The sequence below is a fragment of the Macadamia integrifolia genome, chromosome 4 (assembly GCF_013358625.1).
Source record: "Macadamia integrifolia cultivar HAES 741 chromosome 4, SCU_Mint_v3, whole genome shotgun sequence".
NCBI classification, from domain to species: Eukaryota; Viridiplantae; Streptophyta; class Magnoliopsida; order Proteales; family Proteaceae; genus Macadamia; species Macadamia integrifolia.
The window spans coordinates 7,618,035-7,645,096 of NC_056560.1; the positions used below are offsets into that span (position 1 = coordinate 7,618,035).

Genomic DNA, 27,062 nt, shown 5'->3' on the forward strand with positions numbered 1-27,062 from the left:
CCCCCCCCCCCTCTCTCTTTTATGTTACAAGTGAAGGTATTTTTATTTTATTTTTCCTAACCACAAAAGTGAAACAAGTTGTTAGGTGACAGCTACAAAATATAACTATAATTTGGACCGAGTTTTTCTTTACCATGATCTTTTAACTAATGAATTTGGATAGTATTCATAGGGTATAAGGGTACATTGGAAGGTATTATTGAATTTTTAAGGGACGGACATTTATAATCATTGATAGTTGTACAAAGTCAAAGAAAATATCTTCTTATAATTTTGATATAAGTTTAGTCAAAATTGGAGATGAGATGTTGAAAATATTCACAAGAAAAATAAAATTATGAAAAATTGTATTTCCACCGAACAACCGTCCATTGAATTTTTTTTTTCTTTTTTTACGTCATCACTTCCATTTGTAGGAATTTTGGTGAATGATATGAACAACCCTACCAAACAATCTTCAGCTAAGCTTGTGTGTGTCATCCTTTAGAAAAGAAGAAAACAGAAGGAAATAAAGATAAACAACGCTAAATATTTAGCCTTAGTCTTCCTATTATATATAATTATTACCAATTAATTAGGATTTATAGAATATGAATGTATGATAGATGATTGGTTTATGGGATTGCTTTTTTTGTTGGGTTTTTGGTCTGTCGGTCAACCAGAGAAAAATGAGCTTCACTAAAAAATTGGCCATTTTTGTCTTGAGGTCGTAATCGGATTTTTTTTTTTTTTTGGGATAAGGAGCAAAAAGGAATTTTCACACATAGTGTATCAATCCGTCGGCCAAGCTTATCCCCTTGCATGTGACTTGCCTATTTAAGAAATAAGTCAGTCTCTGTTAGTATCGCATCGAGTTGGGTCGGGTTTTGAGCTTTAACCGAACTTCTCCTAATTAGACTAATCAGGCCTTAAACAGGTTAGTGCACCAATAAAGCCTTAAATATACCTTAATTATCTTGGATTTAAGAAATTTTTAATATATTTAATTAAATCGTCAACTATTTAGAAATGATTCTACATTTAATTACATTCAGTAATTCATAAGAATATCAATATATTCCTTATTCCACCCTACAAAAAAAAAATATACATATAAACAAACCAAGATTGAACACAAGTTTATTAATTAGTGTGAATTGGAATAGTCTTTAAACGATGGTACCTGATTGGCCTAATCATATCGGTATCGACTGAGATCGATCTCTAATCCGGATCATTTCAAAGGTAAAATTAGAAAAAAAAAATTAAACTTTTTATAAAAGGCAGGAGTAAAATAGATCGATACCCACCGATCTTATCCTATCCGGATCGGCATCGGTAGATACCGGCCCCTAAATCCTTGCTTGCGAGTCTGAAACCAAACTTCCAATAAAGCTTCAAGCTTCCAAAGCACCTGGGAAAGGACTACTCGGTTTTGAAAAGAAGGTAAAAGGGTAAATTCTTTTCTAAATTATGATTGCGTATGTGTTGATGTCTTTCAGGTCAATGGCTGTCCCTAAAATCTCTTCCTCCTTTGGAGTTTGAAATTTCATTTCTCATTAATTCATTTAATATAGCAGATAGATACAAGAATTCGAAGAAACCAAGAAACTCACAAGGATTTGGCAATTTTTTCCGACCTCTGTACCTATTTAAGGTAACATTAGCTACCACTTCTCTCTCATTAGATTACTTTTCTTTATTTCTTCATACCCATCTTTATTCATCGTTGTTCTGCAACATGATGAAGCAACTACGCACACTCATCTTCTCTAGGATTACTGGGTTGCTCCTCCTATTTTTGATCTTGAATTTAAGATCCACCATGTCCCAAGAAGTTGGTAAATGATGAGAAACTAAACCCAGTTACCTTGTTTGCATATATTATATTTGTTTTAATGTTTCACTGAAATGGGTTTGCACATAATGTATGATCTTTCTAACTATGATGATTCATTTGGTGCAGAGGATGAGAGAGAATTTGATTATATGGAAGGGAGTAGTAAAGGACCAGAGCACTGGGGAGAAATTCATGAAGAATGGAAAGCTTGTAATAATGGAAATATGCAATCTCCCATCGACTTGTTGCATCAAAGGGTGGAAGTGGTGTCGGAATTGGGGAAGCTCAAAAGAGATTACAAGACTGCCAATGCAACTCTCATGAATAGGGGCCACGATATAATGGTTAGCAAATCAAATTACCTCTCTCTAACAGCTTTGGATTTTTGAATTTCAAAGAAATCAATCTCTGAAAGTTACAAGGCCATGAGGAACTGATTGTATAAATTATATAATTTGGAAACAGAAAATATTAAGTTTTATCTGATCACTGGATGTGGATTAATTTGCTGTATTGATGCTTTTTTATGAACTTAAATTTGATTGATTTATCCCAAGTGTGGGAGCCAGAGCACAGAAATGAGGTAGGTTTTAGGTAAAATCTAACTGTCTTTTCTCTTCTTTTATGTTTCATGGACACAGCTTGAATGGGAAGGTGATGCTGGGTCAATTGACATCAATGGTACTGATTATAAGCTCCGGCAGTGCCACTGGCACTCTCCTTCCGAGCACACCATTAATGGCACGAGGTGTTTTAACTTCTCCACTTCTCTCTTACATTTTTTTTTTCTTCTTTTTGGTGTGCAAAGATCCCCAACCCCCGAGAGAGGGGGAATGGGAAATTTATTCATACTATTGAATGGAGCATCACACATCTCTAAAATCAATGAATCGGAATTTGGCCAAACTGTATACACGTTACAAATAGAGCACTCCTAGCTAGGGAGTCGACCAAATTGTTGAAATTGCATGTTGTATAATTAACACAACCATCAAAGTTCAAGTGTCTCAATTTGGTGAAAACTTTCTTCAGGTTTGCCGCAGAGCTGCATATGGTTCATGAAAGCTCAAATCTCAGGTTCGCGGTGATTGGAGTCCTTTACAAGATTGGGCGACCTGATCCCTTTCTCTCTGAGGTATGCAAACAACTCCCAAGCCCTCAATAAAATCACCTCTCTCTCTTTCTAGATTTATATGGATGTGTTGTGTTTTGGGCAGTTGGAGGAAGAAATAAATGTTCTAGCTGATACCCAAAACGAGATTACGATTGGGATGGTTAATCCAAAGCACATAAAGTTGGGTGGAAGGAAGTATTACAGATATGTGGGTTCTCTCACTACTCCTCCTTGCACAGAAGGTGTCAATTGGACTATTATTAAAAGGGTACGTACTCTTCTTCCTTCTTATTTTAATTAAACAAATTACAGTAAGAAGGTGCAAGAAGAAAGGATTATAAGAGGGTCAAACCTCTGGAGATAGGATCCGCTGCTTGTACGATCACCGGGTCGTACGAGTCAGCATCCAACACCTGTCTTTCCTTCTACCATTACAAGGATAAAAATGGGTATATTTAGAAATAAAAAGGATAGATGTTGGACGTTGACTTGTACGAACAAGTGATCGTACAAGCAGCAGATCCATTTTCAAACCTCTGGCCCAATTCCCAAATAGTCAAAAAAAGCTATTAAAATAATTCCATTCAAAAACTCAGAAACAACAAAAAAGAACAAACCCAACAACTCCAACGACTTCCTCTCTCTATCTTTTCCACTTCAAGATAGTTACAGATATTAGATAATGGCATTTCCTTAGACTTACAAGTCTGAACTGGATTCACAGGTAAGGACCATTTCTGCAGCGCAAGTGAAGCTATTACGGAGGGCGGTTCATGACGTAAGTAATTAAGTTTTAAAATCATTGGGTTGATTACCATATGCATGTAGTGTTGCTTACGTGATAAACTGGTGATGATTTCCTTGCAGTCTGCAGAATCGAATGCTAGACCATTACAACCACTGAATGATCGAGTGATTGAGCTCTATGAACCCAAGACTTCTCCAGAAAATCAGAAATCACCAAAGCATGAATGACTTGATTCTTTTGATCTCTTCTGAATTGCCATGTATTCTATAATGGAGTTTGGAGAGCTCAATGCAGTAGGAGTCTTCATTCATTTTACAGACAATAAAAGGGAAGCTTTCCCTGTTTTTTTAATATGATTGTCGGGCACTTCTTCTTCTTCTATGGAAATAGCATTTATATAGGGAGTTAGAACATTAATGGAGTGAAAATATTGGGGAGTTCTGTTTACGATCTCTCTCTCTCTTAGAACATTAATGGAGTGAAAATATTGGGGAGTTCTGTTTATCATCTCTCTCTCTCTCTCAAGTTATTATTTCATTTGTTGGAGGTTTAAAGTGGAACAATTGAACAGAAGATACTCATAGAGAGTAATGAGCATTGTTCAATCGACACTTTCTTTTTTATCTCATTGAATGAGAATCATTCGACTTCTACGGAAACAGTAAAGAACACTAAACACCCCATATGAGTGACTCCAAAGAGATAATAGGAGTCGAATTCAAAGCCACACGCTTCCTGAGGTGAATGTCCCTTGCCAACTTGACTACCCCTTGGGGCTATTGCTCAATCGACATTTTTTTGTTCTCTAAGAAATCATTTGTATTAGAAGGAAAAAAGAATAACAAGAATGTACAAACACACTACCACATTTGGAATTTAAGGGAAACTACTCCACCTTTGGCATTGCCATCAACATAATAGAGACCACACTAGAACCCAAAACTCAAAAAAGAAACATACTACATTTTAAATCGATATCTAGGCCGAGATTGGCTATCTAATTCCTGCTCCATAGCAACCAATGCAGGCCAAGACTGAACTGGAGTAGAGACCTCAAAATTTTCAGCTTACTTAGCCAAGAAATCAGTGACTGGGTTTGCTTCATGAAGGCAATGAGTGATTTTCCAGGTCAACGAATGCAAGTATGGGGTCAAACTCATCCACCTCTAAAGACCAATCTAGGAAATTTTCCAATTAGAGATGAGTAGCACCACAACCACCGATTCGCTCTCAATCCATAAGTGTGTGATTCTCAACTCTTTTGCAATCTCCAGACAAAAAATAACTGCCAATATCTCAGCTTCAAAGTTTGTTTGGACACCCAAAAAACATCTGAAAGTCTGTAATACTTCAGCCTTTTCATTCCGAAAAACTCCACCCACCCCTGCTTTTCCTAGATTTCCCAGAGAGCAGCCATCTGAATTTAGCTTAACCCATCCCATCGGGGGAGGACACCAGAAGACTTATATTACCTCCTTTGGCCTATAATGCATCCTGGAAATCCCCAAACGCCTAGCACAGATTAACGAACCAAAAGAAAGGGGGGGAACCTGTGGATGCCACCGCCTGTAAGCTGATTTCACTCTTTACCATAGCAAAATAGTGCCTAGCAGATTTAGACACCCCCTCAAAACGCCTTGCATTCCTTTCCTGCCGTAAAATATAAGGCACAAGAGTGAATCCACTTACCCACACATTTTTAAAGTGTAGGTTCCTTGCTGATTGTTTCCACCATGCAATAAAGTTGTCCATATCCACAAAGGGAGACCATTGAACATCAAATCCATCACAAAAAGGCCCTCCACAAGCTCCGCGCAAACTCACATTTATAAAGAATATGGGAAACTGACTCTTTCTCTTTACCACACAAACTGCACTGAGCTACAAGCTGAACACCACGTCTGCGAACATTATCATCAATTGGAAATTTATTTTGAATTAAATGCCAGGCAAAAACAGATTGCCTTGGCTGGATAGAAGAATTCCAAATAAAAGCATACCAACTAACTTTTTGATGTTTCTCCTGAACTTCTTCCCATGCAGATTTAATAGAAAAAACCCCAGAAGAGGTCAACCGCCAGAGGCACGAATCCTTAACATTCTGGATGAGAATTCTCTATGCTTTCCCCAATTGTCACCAAGCAAAACCGATTCAACCAAGGGAAAATCCCAAGAGGATTGATTAATAAAGTCAGTCACTTTTACCTTGGGTCTAGAGATGAGACTATGATCCAGATTTGACTGCTCAATCGACACTTGATAGAGAAAACAATAGTGGAATAGATATCTTAATTTCTAGGGTTCACAAACCCTAACTTGATCACCAAAGAGGGAGATGGAAGATAGAGAAGAAGATGTGTGGCAAGAGAGGTTGTTTGCCAAATTCCAGGAGAGAAGTTAAGAGGATATGGTATTGGCCTCAATCAATTGGATTCAGATTGGCCCCAAATAGGTTGGTATCAGCCGGACTCAGGAATTAGAATTGGAAAAAAGAAGCATAGATTTCTCAAAATCTATGAATTTTCTTTTAGAAATTTTTATGTAATAAACATGAGAGCCATTAAGTTTCACTAAAAGAAGAAAATAATAGGAAAAACCTATTAAAAAAGATTGTAAAAAATCAGCTGGAATTAGGATCGAGCTCTGTTGATTCCAATTCAAATCGAGTGATTCACCTGATCTGATTCCAATTTCTATTCAAATTCTAAGCATGTATGGGAATGTGAGTTGTGAAAAATATCTAGCTAGGACTAGCTAGATGGCAAATTAATTGAAAGAATTTTGGTGATCTACTTGACTACATCACAATAATGTGAGATCACATATCGCATTCATGTGCAGTTGAAGTTAGAACATAGAACTTAGAACTTGGAACTTAGAATTTGAAGTTGGACCTTAAAATGGTGAAAACTAGAGTTTGATTTATCCTTGGGTTCAGCATCTTCTCTTCACCTTCTAGAGTTTTTGAGGATGGTGTATCTATATTGCCATCTTTGTAGAAATGCAACCCTAAAAGTGATGTAGAAGGTAATGGAAAAAACAAGAACAAGCAATGCATACAGGTTTATGAGGTTCAATTCTGTTCTGTTGAAGCACCTGTACCAGTACTCCATAAATTAAACTGCGACAAAATACAAGACATCATACATCAATAGTCTTCTCCCATCAACAATTTATATGAGAGAGAGAGAGAGAGAGAGAGAGAGAGAGAGAGAGAATGGTTTTTGGCATAAGTATCGGATTGGCTGTGATCGATAGTGATATTTGTTGAATACGGATCGGTTGGTATGCCATGGATGCCTACTTTTTTTGTTAAAAAGAAAAAATAAAAAAATAAATACTGTTTTGATCGACACGTATTGGTATTGTGACATAGACAACAACCGTGACTTCTCAAGGAAGAAAGTGACTGAGGAAAGAAGGATTCATACAAGTCTAAATAGATGTAGAACTGAAGAAGTCAATGTTCATTCCATCCAAGTGGATGCCTCAGTGCACGCTGGTGGAGGGGCAATGAAGCGTGATAGAGATCCCCTCCCATGTTCTAAATACACCTATAAATTAAGGTTTCATACAATCCAATCTTTATAAATCCATTGCACCGATGAGAGGTAAATCGAAGCTTATACCTCAACCTAAGCTTTAATGAATCCATTTCATCTTCAAAACTTTTCCAAAGGGGACATGTAATTGTACAGACAAATTATGAATCCATTGGACTAAGGTACGCATGTTGTGATCTAGTGGTCAAGCAGTCGAAACTGCCTCTTAAGATTTTCAGGGTAAGACTGTAGTTCTTGACACCCCCCCCCCTCCAAAGATGTTATTCGGTTGACAAGCAGTTCTGAAACAACATCTTAAAGATTTTCAGGGTAAAGAATTGTGTAGTTCTTGACAACCCCCCCCCCCCCCCAATGCGGGAACAAAAAACAGTATATGAATTAGATCAAAAGCTGAAGTGTACTTAAAATTCCTTTTCCTCTGCAGTTTCTGCTTTCTCCTTCCAATATTTGGAGGTTGTACTTGCTTTCTGAAAAAAAAAATCATATCATATATAGCCATGTTATGATCTATACATTAAATATTGCATCCAGAGCCAGAAAGGGCTCTCTGTGTTTCCTTTCATTGTGTGGACTAATATATCTCATCCATAGTTTGTAAAGTTGCATATAATTCTATGCCAAATTTTTCAGTGAATAGAAATTAAGTCACTGTACCTTAAAAGCTCTTTAATGAACCTGTGTCCCTGCTGTGAGGTGTTTACTGAAAAATAATGAGTTTGCACACAGTACTTAGTCTCAAATGGTGTCTATAGGATATTGTGCAATAGTGGAAGATTATTTTCGATCATTCATAAATAGGAGTAGAGAAGTACAACAATTGGTGACCCTGCTCTTTCTTCAAGCATGGTGAAGGAAAACTTTCCTCTTTATTTAATTATTAAGTGGTTACATAGTAGCTTTGTGCACGACCATGCGGATAGCCATTGAATGCAGATGAAAAGGCGTATCATAAATCTTCATGCCTCGTCTAACGATTGTGTATATAATGTGCATAATGCATGATCGTGCACAGAACCTTTTGCCAAAAAAAAAAAAAAGCATGTCTTTCCCAATAGCATCAATTTAAAAAAATGACAAGTAATAACAAAAGCAGTTGTCTCATGTAGCTATTGTAGGTGAGATCGGGTTCGTCTGCAAGACGCGATCCAAGGAAGGGAGCCCTCAAACATGCAGCCTAAGGTGCTCCTAACCCTTGGATCTGCGCTACATGCCATGTTGTGCAATAGAGGATACCAGTCCATTATAGGTGGGGTGTGATTGTGTGAAACGTAAAGGACCACTACTCTATGTCTTATTTCCAAATTCCAATTGTCTCATGTAGCTGTTGTTGGAGGAATATTAAATTCAAGTGCGTTTACAAATTTGAGGTAGTTTTTCCTATCACCCTTCATGATTACTATGGAATATATGATAAATTTTAGAGAAAACTACATGATTATCCATTTTTGGGTTTTCATTTACAAAATTATCCATTATATGTTTTAATTAACAAAAATACATAAAATTGGGTTTGAGTTTACAAAAATATCCAAAACAGTGCCCTTTCCTCACTTCTTATGTTTTTTTGACCTTTTTAACCCTCTCTCTCTCTCGCTCTCTCTCTTTCTTGACACAAGACACATGGTTTGGCACTTCCTTTCGTTGCGCCCTACAGAGGGAAACTTGAAGAGCTTGAGGGATATTATGAAAATTGGATGCATTGAACAGACGACAATGGTCACCAATACCAATTCTGTCGATTTACATTTGTTTGTCTCTACTCCCTTGCAGATTCTTGCCTCGCCACAATTCCATTGACGATGCTCTGTTCGGTCCATGGATCTTTTCATCATCTTCATCAGCATCAATTCAACTTTCTCCATAGCTTGTAATACTTTGGAAAACCCAATTGAGTAGGGGCTGCCATTTTCTTTAGCTCATACACAGAAACCATGAAAATACAAACACATAGAGAGAGAGAGAGAGAGAGAGAGAGAGAGAGAGAGAGATTTTAGCACCCACCAGCTATTGAGGAAACTCCCAACTACCATTCTGAGGAAGAAGAAGTGAAATGTGACTGCTACGTTCACCTTACACTCTCAAGCTCCCAAAATCTTGCTCTCTGATGGATTTTCACCATTTTCAAAATTCCCCTTCCGAGCTAGTGTTTTGGGACTCCTGGTTTCATTTGTTTTGCTCAATCTCTCTCTCTCTCTACTCCATCTCGATTATCTTTCGATCTTGGTTTTCTCAGTATGGAAGAACAAAATCATGCTCTACCATTATATATATAGGATGAATAATAAGTAAAACTACCATTATCTTATTCCCCTTCTTCTATCCACGTCAATGGCGAGCCTTCAGGTTATGCTCCGTTCTCCTCTTCGTCATCTGAGTTCGTGCGGGAAGAAGAAAACCATAATGATTAGGAGTAGCCACATGAGCTTCAGCAATGGTAGACGGGTATTTCTTATAGTATGAAAATGTCGATATCTGATGTAGCATCGACCGAGATGAGAGACGATGCTTGGTCTTGCATAGCCGTGCTACTTCCATAACAGAATCATTTAATGGTGGAAGAAATTTTATCACTTAACATAACAAAGGCGCATCGGCAAGGAGGATGGTCACAGGGAAGGAGAGGAGGGGGGTTAGCAGGGATGGCTGGGTAGATTTGCAGGGATAGAGGAGCGCTCAGGAGGGAGGCAAGGATGGGGTCAAGGGTAAAAATGTCTAAAAATGTAGGTGAGGGAGGGAGAGACACTGTTTTGGGTAGTTTTGTAAACCTAAACTTGATTTTGTGTAATTTTGTTGACTGAAACATAAGATGGGTAATTTTGTAAAAGAAAACCCAAAAGTGGGTAATCAAGTAATTTTCCCTAAATTTTACCGAGAAAACAAAATCAATTCTGGAGAAGCTTCGGTACCTATTTACAAGACTAAGGGTGGTTGTAGCCACTAAACTTGAAACAGGAAAATTCTAGAGGCACAATTTAAGGGATAGATATTAATGACCATTGATGGTTGTACGATTTCTTAATCGTGAGGTCAAGGAAAACTTTCTCCTTATAATTTTAAGACAAGTTTTGTCAAAGTTGTAGATGAAATATTAAAAATAATCATAAGAAAAATAAAATAAAAAATTGTACTTCTAACGAACAACACTCCATTGAAGCTTTTTCTTTTTCTTACATCATTTCACTTCCATTTACAGAATTTTGGTGAATGATCCGAACAAACCTTATGAAACAATTTTCAGCTAATGTGTGTCATCCTTTAAAAAAGGAGAAAAAGAAGGAAATATAGAAAAATAAAGTTAGACATTTAGAGTCTAACTAATATATAATTATTATCAATTAATTAGCATTCATAGAATATGATTAGGGGTGTCAAATTGTCGATCTGGCTAAGTTTTGATCAGATTGAATAATTCGTTCTAGGAATGAGAGAGACCAAAACAATCTATTAAGGAACTTCAATTTTCCCCCGATGAAAAGCTAGTTCTACCTACCATTGCCTTATAGGCCGCCACTTTAACAATATTAACTATATCATCATTGCTTAAGTAGTTATCCGGTTCAATACTACGAGAGATTGTGGCCCAAGGCCACATCAAAAATTTGTTAGGTTCCATTAATTGTCCACCTCCAAATCAGTCCAAATCCTGTGCACCACCTATCCCTTCCTGATCAATTCTTCACTCCCCATCAAAATTCCCTGGGCCGCTGCCTCAAAATCCTCCACTATCATTACATAGTAGACAATTATAAATATCTCAGGCGAGTTATTATGTTTTAAGTCAGCGAATTTCACCTATGCCCCTCATAACTTAAAAGCATCAATTGTTTCTTCGCCTTTTGGTGAGAATTGACTCTGAGATTTCAAAGCATGTATTTTGTGTTCCAAATATGAGACTCAAAAGTGAGCAAAGTACCCGATTTATCTCAAAAAAATAGGAAAATGAACCGACCATACCATACAGTTTTTACCCTATTTCTGTTAGAAAAAAAAAACAGAAAAATAACAGAATCCATTTTTTTGATATCCCAGATAGATACAAGCAATTCAAAGACACCAAGAAACTCACAAGAATTTGGCATTTTTTCCGACCTCTGTACCTATTTAAGGTAGCATAAGCCATTGCTTCTCTCTCATTAGATTTCTTCTCTTTTTTTTGGTGAATCAAAAATTCAATACCAAAGGAAGGAAAAAAGAGGGAGGGGGAAATAATAAAGAGAAGAGATTTCTTCTCTTTATTTCTTCATACCCATCTTTGTTGTTGCTTCTGCAACTCAATCCCTTGTTGTTCTGCAACATGATGAAGCTACTACGCATACCCATCTTCTCTTGTATTACTGGGTTTCTACTCCTATTTCTGATCTTGAATTTAAGACCCACCATGTCCCAAGAAGTTGGTAAAAGATGAGAAACTAACCGTGTTACCTTGTTTGTATATATTTTATTTGCTTCAATGTTTCAGTGAAATGGGTTTGCACATAATGTCTGATTTTTCTAACTATAATGATGATTCATTTGGTACAGAGGAAGAGAAAGAATTTGAATATTTGAAAGGGAGTAGTAAAGGACCAGAGCACTGGGGAGAAATTCATGAAGAATGGAAAGCTTGTAATAATGGGAAAATGCAATCCCCCATTGACTTGTTGCATCAAAGGGTGGAAGTTGTGTCGGAATTGGGGAAGCTCAAGGGAGATTACAAGACTGCCAATTCAACTCTCATGAATAGGGGCCATGATATAAAGGTTAGCTAATTATATCACCTCTCTAGACAGCTTTTGATTTATGAATTTTATAGTAATCAATCTCTAGAAGTCTCAAGGCCATGAGAACTGATTGTATAGAATATAAAACTTGGAAAATATTTAATAAAAAAAAAAGTTTTATCTGATCACTGGATGTGGATTAATTTGCTGTATTGATGCTTTTTTATGAACTTAAATTTGATTGATTTATCCGAATTGTGGGAGCCAGAGCATAGTTAGTAAGTTCGGGGACGACAATAATACAGGAATGGATACGTACGGCAACTAAATGGACCACACAGTAATAATACATTTCTAAAAGTTCGGCGCAATAAAACACGCACAGCAATGATACAATACGTGTTTAATACGATTGCTTTTTGAAAATCTATGAGCAAAAATACAGATTTATTTTGGTATTAATAATGGACTAAAACTGGTTGTTTACAACTAAATTCTAATATCCCATGCTCTCATGAATACCTATATCCAATCGAGCTTTCCAATTGGAGATCATTTCTAATTTTTTTTTTATACATCTAATATTAATTAAGTTTAATCATGTCTATCATAGCTAATGTTGATAGGTGATCCATCAACCACTTTCTATCATAGTAAATAATAGCATATATTTGTCAAAATAATAATAATAATAATAATAATAATAATAATAATAATAATAATAATATAATAATAATAATAATAATAATAATAATAATAATAATAATAATAATAATAATAATAATAATAATAATAATAATAATAATAATAATAATAATAATAATAATAATAATAATAATAATAATAATAATAATAATAATAATAATAATAATAATAATAATAATAATAATAATAATAATAATAATAATAATAATAATAATAATAGCATGTTGATAATCATTTAACAAATTAAGATATTATTATTGATATTAACTTATCAAACAAGAAAATCCACAGCAACCCCTACTGATGCGGATTTGTATTCTAAAACCAAATCAGATCGCATATAGGTCCATTCAAATATAATTCAATTTTAATAACCAATAATTTATTTGCAATTAAGTTAAGATTTTAGATTGGGTGACAAAATTATAATTAAGTAGACTTCATAGGCTAATGGATAGGAACAAGAGGGTGGACACATAAGATATTTGATTAATAGATTTAAGATAAGCTTGAAATGAAGTTAAATAAATGATATAACGTAATAAAGGATAGAGGGAGGGGCAATATGGAAGGGGTTGAAATTAATAAAATAAGAAAGGGTAACATGTGTTATCCACCTTTGTCTCAAAATGCTAAACCTACGGAAAGCCAGAAATGTCATTTTGACTTTTAAGGTTGAATTTTTTTTGTCCCAAACTAAACATATTAATAAGAATAAAACATATTATACGCGTATAATATGAGTACCAATAAAATGCACATATAATACGGATTTTTTTTATTCATAGGCCAAATTATGGCTTTTTGATTGAAATTTTCGGATACGGCAAAAATCCGCGTATTATATGCAAATTTACTAACTATGAACCAGAGCACATATTGATGTAGGTTATAGGTAAAGTCTAACTATCTTTCCTCTTCTTTTGTGCTTTCATGGATGCAGCTTGAATGGAAAGGTGATGTTGGATCAATCGACATCAATGGTACTGATTATAAGCTTCGTCAATGCCACTGGCACTCTCCTTCCGAGCACACCGTTAATGGCAAGAGGTGTTTTAACTTTTCCACCTCTTTTATTATTATTATTTTTTGGTGCGATCAGGGAATATTGAGTTCTTACATTCTGGGTAACTCAATATTCCACTTTCTCTCTTTTGGAAATGCTATATCACATGTATTATTCTTGGAAAGTTTATATTGCATGTTATTCTTAACCACATATCTTAGTTGATTAGGGCTACTACCTATTGTATATATTATCATTATCAGTGGAATATACAAGACAATTCATAATCAAATATTGAGTGTTAGCATGCGATGACCCCCAACCCCCAAGTGAGGGGGAAGGAAAAATTCATTCATAAATAACGTGTAGTACTCATGAATGGAGCATCACACATCTCTAAGATCAATGGATCAGAATTCGATTATACGTTACAGACAGAGCTCTCCTAGCGAGGGAATCGATCGGCCAAACTGTTGAAATTGCATGTTGTATAATTAGCCCAACCATCATCAAAATTCAAGTGGCTCAATTTAGTGACAATTTTCTTCAGGTTTGCCGCAGAGCTGCATATGTTTCATGAAAGCTCAAATCGCAGCTTCGCAGTGATTGGAGTCCTTTACAGAATTGGGCGACCTGATCCCTTTCTCTCAGAGGTAAACAAACCACTTCCAAGCCCTCAATAAAATCACCTCTCTCTCTCTCTCTCTCTCTAGATTTATATGGATGTGTTGTGTTTTGGGCAGTTGGAGAAAGATATAAATGCTATAGCTGATACCCGAAACGAGATTACGATTGGGATGGTTAATCCAGAGCAGATAATAAAGTTGGGTGGAAGGAAGTATTACAGATATTTGGGTTCTCTCACTACTCCTCCTTGCACAGAAGGTGTCAAGTGGACCATCATTAAAAGGGTACGTACTCTTCTTCCTTCTTTCTCTACCTCTTCCACCTCAAGCTAGTTCCAGATATTATATAATGGAATTTCCTTAAAACTTACTAGTCTGTACTGGATTCGCAGGTGATGACTGTTTCTGCAGAGCAAGTGAAGCTATTACGGAGGGCGGTTCATGACGTAAGTAATAAGTTTTAAAATCATTGGGTTGATTACCATATGCATGTAAAAGTTCAAGGGGTTAGCGCAGTTGGTGAGCAACGAACTTGATACAAACTGTATACTTGAACATCCTAAGTTCGACTCCCACTAGACAGACCTTGGACCACTCACACAGAGTGTTTAGTCATCGTCACTGCTTTTAGTGAAAGTGGGACTAGTGGATACCTATGGTTAGCAAAAAAAAAACCATATGCATGCAGTGTTGCTTACTTGATAAACTGGTGATGATTTCCTTTGCAGTCTGCAGAATCGAATGCAAGACCAGTACAACCACTGAATGATCGAGTGATTGGGCTCTATGAACCCACCAAGACTTCTACAAAAAATTAGAAATCACCAAAGCATGAATGACTTGATTCTTTTGATCTTCTGCATTGGCATATATTCTATAATGCTTGTACATTGAAGAGATCAAAGAGTATAATGGAGTTTGGAGAGCTCAATTATACATTGGCAAGAACTGTTCCCTTTTTATTACTAAAGTAATTAAAGAAAATATGCTTTTTTAGTCTTTTCCTTGTAGGTTGCTTCTCTCTTTTGGATTATTGGAACTTCCCTCCTTGGATCATTAAATTAACTCTAACTCATGACCGTCACTATTTAAAAAGATGAAACAAAAATTTACTGATATGTGGGGATTGTGTCATATCTCAACAATGGCAAAAATTTAACACTTGGAAATAGTAGGGCATCTGTCCAAAGATCATTCCATTCCCCCCTACCCAAGCTTCAATTGGAATCTTTGTGCGCTGTGCACTTAGGGCTTTAGTATGACCAATGGGCTGGATGATCAAAATTTCATCTCTCTTTTGTATAAAATAGAAGGTTTCTCACATCGTCATCGTCAGTGTGGGGGAATTTCCCACTACCTATCAATTTTTATTATGAAAAATGATTTTGTGTCAACGTGAGAGATTATCGGTGGGAGTTTACATGGCCAAAATGTGAAAGGGTGTGGGAAAGCATCCCATGCTAGCCACATGAGAATCATTTTTCCATAAACAACACATGGACAAATGGAAATGAAAAAAAAAAAAAAAAAAAGTAATAGTTTTGATGATTAATTTTTCCTTCACCCACGGTTCTCTTCACCAACTCATTTTTTGGCTGTCAAGTGTCAGATGTGATTCTTAGAATAGTGAAAGGCATTTTGGATCTTTAATTTAATAGAGGACAGGCAATTATAATCCTTCAATAGTTAATAAGGAATACATCGGCGGCGGAAAAAAACTTTCTGTTAGAGAAAACACTAAGAAATACGAAAATAAACAGACAATATATCTGCACAACACAGAAATTTAACGAGGTTTACATAAGGGTGTGATGTACTACGTCCTCGGGCGAAAAATAAGATGTTTCACTATGTAGAAGAGAGATTATATCCAAGTGTAGTGAGAAAACTCGCCCTGAAACCCTAGCTTGAAAAACCCCCAAAATACAATGACTTTCTCAACAAGACAATAGTACATTATATACTCCAAGTTGCTGATCAACCCATCGGGTCACGATCGATCAGGTCGAACACACCTAAATATGTCGGAGCGGGTCAATCTTCAAAATGGGTCAAGAATTCGAGACAAAACTTAACACTTTCGGCTAATTTTATAAACTTCTCAAACATTTTGCCTAACCCTAGTAGCCTCCGAGCACACCTAACACATTGGGACCACCCTATCATATCATTTGTTTTTGTATTGGATCACATGGAAGATGCAGTATGGGCATCATTACGTTACTTACTTAAGGATTGAGTTTTCCCACGCTCAAGGTCTAGGGAGACTGAGAGGTTCCAACGGTGTCCATAAAGTATTGTGCAATAGTGGAACATTATTTTCGACCACTTGTAAATAGAGGTAGTAAAGTACAACAATTGATGACCTTGTTCCTTCTTCAAGCATGGTGAAGGAAAATTTTCCCCTTTATTTAATTACAAAGTAGTTACATGGTAACTTGGTCCACGACCATGCAGATAGCCATTGGATGCAGATGAAAAAAGGTGCATCATAGACTCTCATATTTCATCCAATGATTGTGTTTATAACTGTGCATGATGCATGCCCGTGCACAAACTTTTTGCCAAAAAAAAATCAAACATGTCCTTTCCAGTAGCATCAATTTTGAAAAATGACAAGTGATAACAAAAGTAGTTGTCATGTAGCTTTTGTAGGTGGGATCAAGCTTGTCTATAGCATGTGCAGTGCTGGGAGTCCTCAAGCACGTAGCCTAAGGCATGAATGCGCAGCCCGTGATGCTTCTAGCCCTTGGATCTATGCTAGACATTGTGTCACGCGACAGAGGATCCTGATCCATTGTAGGTGGGGTGCGATTGTGTGAAACGAAAATGACCGCTACTCTTTGGCTTATTTCCAAATTCCAATTGTCTCATGTAGCTATTGTATGAGGGACATTAAATTCAAGTGTAGTTACAAATTTACAATTGGGATAGTTTTTCGTCACCTTTCATGATTATTATAGATTATTTCTAAACTTGAAACAAGGAAAATCTAGGGGCACATTTTAAGAGATTGATATTAATGGCCATTGATAGTTGTATGATTCCTTGATCGTTAGGTCAAGAAAAACTTTCTCCTTATAATTTTGAGGCAAGTTTAGTCAAAGTTGGAGATGAAATGTCAAAAATAATCATATGAAAAATAAAATGAAAAATTATACTTCAAACAAACAACCCTCCATTGAAGTTTTTCCTTTTTCTTACATCATTCTGTTAGGATTTTTATGTGGCTTAACTGATACTGATTGATCTATTAGACCCAAGCAATAATAGACCCACCCTAATTAAGAAACTCCTAGCTCTTTCCATTGTGAGAGTGGAATAGGGTTTTAGGGATTTTATTATAAATAGAATACTGACGGTCCCTGCAGCCATTACTTAATCCCTTATTGGTTTTGGGAGCACTGCTTTCTCATAAGAGCAAGTGCACAGAAAGAGAGGGAACCCTAGAGTAAAAGGCTACAAAATATCTCAGTAGAAGAACTCTACTTACGTAATTCGTCATTATCATCTTCATGGGAGCAATGTTTAACCACATGCAACAGAGGTTTTTGATCTATGCTCATGGGGCTTCTAAACTTACATAGGTACTTCTCTATTCCCATTAATGGTTCATGTCATGGATGTCCCATTATTTACTATAGATATGGTAAATCTATATGGTTATGTATTTTAAGATGGGAGCACTTTATTGTTCTTGGATTAGGGACTACACTCATGTTTAATCTTTTATGATTGATTGATGATTCTTGTATTCTAAACACTATAGGGTTATTCATATGTTTAATATGATAAAGGATCTCCAACAATTGATATCAGAGCCAAACCTTATAGTGTTAGAATCAAGAAAAATTAAAAAAAAAATTGATTTTGTATAGGGTTTGGGTCTCAAATCATGGAAATCGTAATTTTACCATCACTTAAAGGTTTCGGATTGAAAAACTTTTTTCACAAAAATTGTAGAAGACGGTTGTGGTGGTATACCACAAGTCACCAGAAACCTCTGGACACACCGGCACGTGCCGTCGAAAACCAACTGCCAGAGGAGAGAGGAAAGAAAAAGGCGAGTCATCAGTAGGTCAACTCGAAAACCCTATCGAGTTGACCCGGAGGTGTAGTGGGTCAACTCATGACCAACCTGTTTTACTCAGTCAAAGGTTAACCATTTGACTGGAATTTTGACCCAGATACCCAACCCGAAGACAACAGGGTTTGACCCTAATTTTTGACCCGGAACTAATATGCCCGAATCGGATTAGACCGCTTGGCTGAACAGGTTGGTTTGGGCAAACTATATTGATTTTAATCCATTTTTTTCTGTAACTTCAAATGGCTCGTACGGGCAAACGGTGAAGAATTTTTCACCCTGGTTTTTTGCGTTGAGTCCAGTTTTTCATGCTCTTCATTTTAATATATTATGAGTCTAATTTTTATCAACTTTTATGATCTATTTTGTATAAGTTACAAGTATGGGTGTTTAATGATTCTTCATAATTTTCCTATTAATTGGAAGAAATAAAAGAAAATCAACTCATACATTACTTGCATACCAGAATATGAACTTGTTTATTCTTGGTAATGATAGTTCATGCTTTTGTTTATGAATATTTTTTTTATTCATACTTAAAAAATCTCACTTTTAGCTGTCGGAATGAATTTGTAGACTATTGCAGTAAGATTGGATGGAATCCATCAAAGTGGTAAAGTTCAACCTTATTGTAATAGAATACAAATCAAAGGTCTTCTTTGTTTGAAAATACAGAGAATAATGGTTGGTAGCAAAGTTTCTAATGTTCACCCAAATGTGACATTATCAAAGAAAAATTAAAGTTAAAGCAAATGAAAAACAGAGTAGGGATTTCTCAACCTAGAAGATGTTATCCATCCAAAGATGGTGGTACTTTTCGAATGTTACAAGAAGTCTCACAGTAATAGTAGAAACTTGAGTGGACCAGTATGTTTCAGACCCAAAGGTTAGGAATGTAGTTCCGATTGACACTCTTGAAGTGATTGATAATTGAGCATTGTAATGTTTATTTTGCTAATAGTTACATACTTGTTCTTTTACATTTAAATGATATTTAGTTCATGTTTAAATAACCCCCAAATTTAAGCTGTCAGGTGAAGTTATAAGCTATTACAGTGGAATAGATGGAACCCACCAAGTGATAAAATCTAAGATTACTGCAATAGGTTTGCAACTCAAAGGTTTTGTTTTATTTTCAAAGACATAGAAAATTATTGGCAAGAATTAGGTAATGCTTGCCCAAAGGCGATATTATTAAAGATAAGCATAAATGCAAGTGTACTCTAGGAAAACCTTAACCTAGAAGTTGCTATTCATCCAAAAGTGGCAGTAATTTTTTAAGTTGAAGAGCTGCCACGGTTATTGTAGTTTTTGAGTGGACTAGTGCATTCCAGACCCAAAGGTTGAGAATGTAGTTCAGTTGACACTCTGGTTATGTTTAATGGTTAGTGATGTAATATTGGTTTTAATTTTATTGATGTTATATGTTGGGTCCCGATTGACACTGAGAGGGGGGGGTGAATCAGTGTGCCAAATATTTTTTCACTTTCCAACTGTACCCCTGATGTGGCAATCACTATTTGCACTTCAATAGCACAGTCTATTGATGCTGCCCAGAGCTGCTATGTATACTACTGACCATTCTTACTGTTGCATGAAATTTACTCACATAACATGTATTGCTGCCTAGAGCTGTCTCATAAACCTCACACGGTAATCACTGTCACATACATACACAGTCGTATGCACATCCACACTGCACCACCAAGTGGTCAGGTCTACCAGAGGTACACATCCATTCTGCAGCCTAGCACTCCAATCTACAATACAAATACGAGCATACACATCCACAACACAAGAAATACGTGCTTCGGCCAGTTGCCTACATGCACGGAGTAATGCCCACTGTCGGGCTCAGCATTTACTCAATACTAATTATGACTGCACCCACAGCCAAGGGAACACATTCCCAGTTTCTACCAATGACATACAATGGCTAGGTCTTCGCCTAGTTTTCTCAGAATGATCTGAGAGGCCGCACCCACGGCAAATAGGTTTAGGTAGTTGTACCTACCAAGGAACACATAGTCCCTGTGTCCAGCACCCACTGAACACCAATAAAATAAAGTTGGGCTTATAACAATGCCCTATAGTGAAGCACTCATACATGCAAATTTCCCCCAAATAGACTACAACTATCACTTAGGCATTTTATCAAACATCTTGCCTACAATGATTTATAATAATGAAAATTTGACAAAATTGAGGTTACCTTGGCAAGGAGTAACCGTCGGAGATGCAATAATGTCGATCTCCACTTGATGCGGACCACAATCACGTTGTCTCGGTGCCGCCAATGCTTCAACCCCGGTTGGCACTTGGGTTTCTTGAAGCAACTCACAAGAACCAAATTCTAGGTTCTTCTTCTTCTTCTTTCTTTTCTCCTTGTCTTTACTTTCATGGAGTAACAATGGCATTCACATTCACATTCACACACACACAAAGAGAAAAAAAACTTCTTCTCTATTTCCCTCTTCTTCTCTTCTATTCTATTTTCTTTTCTTTTCTCTTGGCAACAACCAATAGAACTTGCTACCTTGGTTTCCAGCAGCTTCCTAAGCCTCTAATGGGGGCTATGGATGAAGTGCAAGAGGATGGAAGTCTTTCATTCAAACCTTTAGCCTTCCACGAGCTTCAACTCATTTTTCCAACCACCTCAGCAACCCCTCTGCCTGATTTCTTCCCTCTGATGTGTAGAGCTCGGAGAGATGAAGAATCTCCAACTGGAATCACTCAAATCGGAGTTAATATGAGAGAGATATGGCCATTTGAAGTTGGACCAACCAGAACACTCAAAATGGAATCTTCGTAGGGGTGGCGTAGGCTACACCGGCGGCGCGCGCAACAGGGGCGAAATCTGACCGTAGATCTCATATAAAAGATCTTATAATCTGAGCCGTCGGATTAAACCAACGGATAATAGATCCAAACCATTAAATTTGAATCTCGATGACGTCATCATGACGCAGGCGCTGACATCGTCAGAAGTGTTGTCGATCTATGATTGGTTGCTTTTCCGGATTTTAAGGGAGCTTGTCTCCCACTCACAAAATAGAAATGGCTTATTGACCGTTGGATCCGAATCCTCTATGTTGGCTTTAATATGATTTCATGAGATCATTAAGATTGGAATCTTCTTTATATCTTCTATACACGCGCGAAACACACCTACATTCTTTGATAAGGTGTAGCGCCAGTGCATCAAGAATTATGCACCTAACCAATCAAATCCTACGCGCAAGCATCTATCTCGTCCATATCACACCAAAATCTCAGCAGCCTTTGGATGGGCATCAAGCCTACGTGGTCGAATCTTGACCATCCATTTCACTTCCCTTTACTCCTCTTTATTACAATTAAGCCCATGCCTCCATATGTTTCAGTGCTTAAAGACCCCTTGCAACTCAGACCTTCAAAATCTTTAAATTACACAAAAGCCCTTCAAATTTCAAAAATAAATTCTGAAAAATCCACCCAACACCGAGAGCAACTGATGGATTTTCGGTTTGGATTTTCGAACCGACTTTACGGAACCACTTATAACTTTTTCATACGATATCCGATCGAGATGAAACAAAGTGCGTTGGAATCGTAACTAGATGCTCTATGAATTTTCAGAAGACTCAATCATCTGAATCATCCATATAAAAAGACCAAAATGCCCCTACACCTTTCCAATGACGTATCTTTCTCATACGGAATCGGAATGTGATGAAATCAAAACCGTTGGAAAGATTGTATTTTTATCGTATTGTTACATGTAGAACACTTCCTTTAAAAAATTCATCTTCAATGCCGAAACTGCCCTCGACTGTCATAATTACCATAACTTCTTCATACGGTATCGGAATGTGACGAAATCAAATGCACTGGACTAGGTAAATTACAATCTATCTTTTTCATGAAGAACTGATCTTCCAAAAATGTCATTTTCACTTCCAAAAATACCCTCGATCGTAAATAGGTCAATTTTGCCAGTTTTGACCCAGAAACCCGCACCACCTATTAATGATGTATTAAACCACTCCATGTATACCAAGCTGCTCTATTATCTTATCGGTGACACTGGACACTTTCATGTCATCATTTTCATCAGCGTCACCCAAACTGACCACGTCATCACCGCCATGTGGCCGAGTTGCCAACAAGGACAACCATAAAACAACATTATATACATTAATTAAATATTGAATGGATTATTCTTCTTTAAGTTGAACCATTAAACTGAATGTCTTTAAAAGTGACTTGAGAATATAGAGGTCTACATATGCCTCAATGACCTAGTTTTCTATACTAGGAAAACCAAATCAATAGTTTGGTATTATGCTTTTAAAGCAAAACATTTTTGCCATTGGACAGTTGATCAATGGCAATAGGATGGATGAGTGTTTCATGACTATAACTATAGCTTATAGGTTTATTTAATATGTTATTTTTGTATTCCGATTGGATCAATTCGGATTGATCGGGTTGGATTAGTATTGATTATGATCATCTCAAACACTGTCATTGTTCTTTGAAAACCTATTTATGAACATTAATTGATAAATGTTTGGTTTTCTTTTGTTTTTGGGGCTTATGTGAACAAGTTTATATATATCTCACATTTAACGAATTGTGTTCTCCAATAAATGGATTAATTTATGACAGATCGAACCAATTAGGAGGATAGAAGTATGGATCTTAAGCTATTTTATGTGGTTCGACTAGTGGGAGGATAAATTTGATATATTAGGTTGCTAGTGGGAGAATAAATTTAGTATACTATATTATTTTTCATGTAAAACAACTATTTTAAGTTTTGCAATGATTTATTATTATCATGATATTGAAAAATTATTTATGACTGAAATATATAGTAAATTTATATTCATGTCATTTTATACTTGTATGGTTTGTTTGAAACACCCTATGATAGATAAAAATGTTAGAATTAATCTGGGTGTGAGTTTTCGCACATTTTATGCTGCACAGTATATTTCTAGAAAGCTATGAAAAGATTAGGTGAAATCCACTAAAGTGAGACATCCTATTCTTTCATAGTTTTTTCAAGTGCAGTAAAGTTGGTGATATTTGCCCAAAGACAATGTCACCCAAGTTAAAGAAAATACATGTATGGAAAGGACTATAACTTAGAGGTTTCTAAGCCCATATGTGATAAAAGTAATTGTATTTTCATAGTAAATTTGGATTTACAAGAGGACTAGTGCATTCTTAACTCAAATGATAGGAATGTAGTTACGGTTGTGACTCTTGTGTGTTTTATCTGCTAGATGTATATATTAAATTTTCTAGCCTGGTTATTTGGTGTGTATGTTTCATACCTAAGATTTTTAGGGTTACTTAATCTGGTTTTAGCTCTCAGGGAACCCAAATAGGTGTTGTTGTTGATCAAAGCACAACTGAAGGGAAATAGGAATAATTTTGTTACTCTATTAAGTTTATAATGATTTTGAAATAATTTTGAATTGATTTTATCTTAAATTTTGTTATTTGAATTATTTATGTACATTTATGCTTCATTTGTTTGTGTTGTCCCTGGCTGTGTAAGAAACACACTAAAGTATATACTTCTATACATATATTCATCTCTAATGTAGAAAACATGATAGGAATGAGTGAAACCCATCAAAGTGGTACATTCAGTTCAATTGTGTGTTTCTTAAGGTAAATGTGATATTTACCCAAAGATGATATCATCCAAGTTTATAGACAAAGTGCTCAAGAACCATGTTTTCTGACATTGGTGTTATTAAGGTTTTTGATATGTTTAGTTAGTAGGAGTTTTATGATCTCATTTAACCAAAGATATCATGATGGTAAAAATCAAAGTTTAAAAGTCGTGCCTGCTAAGATTAATTGGCAGTGCTTAGCCAAAGTAATTGACGATAAGTCAAGGTAATTGATGATATTTCGTTAGAATTTATGATGTTTGACAGTATTTAGCCAACGTTTATAATTTATGATGGTATTTAATATAAATCCATAGTAGTGGTGATTAACCACAGGCGGTTTATCAAAGTTTATGATTTATGGGGGTATTTAACCTAAATCTATAGAAATGGCGGTTAGCCATGGCGGTATGTCAAAGTAAGATATTAATTTAAGAAAATAGCGGTTTGCCTAAGTGTCGATTAATTTCAAAGCTTACTACCTGTGAGGTTTTCAAGGTAGACTGATCTTTAGATCAAGAAAGGACCTATAAGGAAATGTATATTTTATGTGATCACAGGTATGATATCAATGCCTTATATATATATATATATATATATATGTTTCCAGGCGATTTGGATTGATAGTTTTCTATTGTCTGTAACATTGGATAGTTATACGTCGTATATTGAGGTGTATTTTCTACTATTGTTCAACAGTAGAGATTATTGATTGAATCAAAGTTTGTTTGAGTGATGTTCAGTCTTGGGATTATTTGACCAAGTGTCAATGAAAAGACATCAGTATCAGTATAGCCCAAGTGGGAGATTGTTAAGATTTTTATATAGGCTTAACTGATACCGATTGATCAATTGGGCTCAAGCAATAATAGACATACTCTAATTAGGAAACTCTTAGCTCTTTCCATTGTGAGAGTGGAATAGGGTTTTAGGAATTCTATTATGAATAGAATACTGACAGTCCCTGCAGCCATTACTCAATGCCTTATTGGTTTTGGGAGTGTGGCTTTCTCACAAGAGCAAATGCACAGAAAGAAAGGAAACCCTAGAATAAGAGGCTATAGAAGATCTCAGTAGAAAGACTCCACTTGCATAGTTCGTCATTGTCATCTTCATGGGAGTAATGTTTAATCACATGGGACAAAGGTTCATGATCTATGCTCATAGGATTCTAAACTTACACAGGTACTTCTCTATTCCTATTTATGGTTCATGTCATGGATGTCCCATTGTTTATTATAAATATGGTAAATCTATATGGTTATGTATTCTAAGATGGGAATACTTTATTGCTCTTGGTTTAGGGACTACACCCATAATTAATCTTTTATGATTGGTTGATGACTCTTGTATTCTAAACACTATATGGTTATTCATATGTTTAATATGATAAAGGATCTCCAACACATTCCACTTCCATTTGCAGAATTCTGATGAATGACCCGAACAGACTTATGAAACAATCTTCAGCTAATGTGTGTCATCATTCATAAAAAGGGAAAAAGAGAAGTAAAGAAAAACAAAGTTAGACATTAGTCTAAATAATATATAATTATTATCAATTAATTAGTATTCATAGAATATGAATAGGGTTGTCAAATGGTCGTTCGGCTCAATTTTGATTGGATTGAATTGATTTCCATCTAAGAATGAGAAAGACCAAAACAATCTATCAAGGAACTTCAATTTTCGATTTTGATTTTGGTCCGATACAATTTCAATTTATTTCGACACATTTTATTAAAAGGTGGACCTTCTTAATAGTGTCTTGAGAAACATGAACAAACTATGCCGCAGAAGAGTCCAATTCCAAATAGCTGCGGGTTAAGTACTCTCTTTCCCCTCTTTAATGCTATAAGTTCAATTATTTTTTTATTTTATTTCAAATTTTTACCCTTTTTTTTTTCCTTTCAACACAAAAGTGGAACATGTTGTTAGGTGATAACTACGAAATATAACTATAATTTACCCACCATCTTTTGACCGATGGATTTAGATGGTATCCATAAGGTATAAGGGTACAATGGAATTGAAAGGTATTATTAACTATTTTTAAGGGAGAGATATTTAAGACCATCAATAACTGTACAAGGTCAAGGAGACAAGTTTAGTCAAAGTTAAAGATGAAAGGTAGAGAATAGCCAAAAGAAAAATTGTACTTCCAACGCATGACCCTCCATTGAAGTTTTTTCTTTTTCTTACATCATTTTACTTCCATTTGGAAGAATTTTAGTGAATGATCTGAATAATCGAAAACAAACGTGAACGGATCAGGTTCACGTACGAAAATGTTCTCATATACTCCTGATTTGTAGATATATAAGATTTATCAAATGAAGAGAGAGAAAATTGATTATATATCTACGGATCAAAACCGTTCTCATATATTCTCGTACATGAACCTGCTCTCGAAACAATTTTCAACTAACTTGTGTCATCCTTTAGAAAAGGAGAAAAAGAAAAAAATAAAGATAAATAAAGCTAAATATTTAATCTTAGACTTTCCTGATATATAATTATTATCACTTAATTATTATTTATTGAATATGAATATATGATAGATGTTTGGTCTATGGGATTGGCTTTTTTATTTGGCTATTTGTCGGTCATTGATCTTGAAGGTCAACCAGAAAAAAAATGAATTTAACTTAAGCCATTTTTGTCGTCATATGGTGTATCATGTAATGAAAAAAAAAAAAAAGATTAAAAAAATCATGGTTAGAAGATGTAGAGTAAGGGAGTCAATTGGTCGGGCCTGGCCTATATCCTTTGTGACTTACCTATTTAAGAAATAAGTCGGTCTATGTCGAGCTTGGTCTACTTTCGGGCTTTAATCGAGCTTCTCCTAATCAAACTAATCGGGCCCTAGACGGGCTAATTGTCCAATAAAGCCTTAAACATGCCTTAATTATGTTTGATTTAAGAAACTTTAATATGCTTTATTAAATCATCAACAATTTAAAAAAGACATTACATTTACATTCAATAATTCATAAAAATATCAATATATACCCTCTTCTAC

General features: G+C 35.7%; 2 protein-coding genes across 7 annotated transcripts; both read left to right on the plus strand.

Annotated features, from left to right (window-relative positions):
• The first annotated feature begins 1,282 nt into the window (after nucleotides 1–1,282).
• Nucleotides 1,283–4,188, plus strand: LOC122076025 (alpha carbonic anhydrase 7-like). Of its 6 annotated transcripts, none has more exons than XM_042641292.1 (9): nucleotides 1,283–1,425; nucleotides 1,560–1,636; nucleotides 1,702–1,820; nucleotides 1,946–2,163; nucleotides 2,461–2,567; nucleotides 2,852–2,954; nucleotides 3,037–3,201; nucleotides 3,658–3,711; nucleotides 3,801–4,188. In XM_042641292.1, exons 3-9 carry the CDS (start codon nucleotides 1,721–1,723, stop codon nucleotides 3,906–3,908), a joined length of 855 nt encoding a protein of 284 aa, XP_042497226.1. In that variant the 5' UTR covers nucleotides 1,283–1,425; nucleotides 1,560–1,636; nucleotides 1,702–1,720; the 3' UTR covers nucleotides 3,909–4,188. The 6 variants fall into 6 exon arrangements, with proteins under 6 accessions (XP_042497226.1, XP_042497228.1, XP_042497230.1 ...); XM_042641294.1 differs by having other exon boundaries at nucleotides 1,730–1,820; XM_042641293.1 differs by having other exon boundaries at nucleotides 1,311–1,425; nucleotides 1,557–1,636.
• Nucleotides 4,189–11,393: 7,205 nt separating this feature from the next.
• LOC122075969 (alpha carbonic anhydrase 7-like) lies at nucleotides 11,394–15,178 on the plus strand. Its single transcript, XM_042641206.1, has 7 exons — nucleotides 11,394–11,638; nucleotides 11,766–11,983; nucleotides 13,593–13,699; nucleotides 14,206–14,308; nucleotides 14,399–14,566; nucleotides 14,674–14,727; nucleotides 15,010–15,178. Exons 1-7 carry the CDS (start codon nucleotides 11,539–11,541, stop codon nucleotides 15,097–15,099), a joined length of 840 nt encoding a protein of 279 aa, XP_042497140.1. The 5' UTR covers nucleotides 11,394–11,538; the 3' UTR covers nucleotides 15,100–15,178.
• Nucleotides 15,179–27,062: the final 11,884 nt, after the last annotated feature.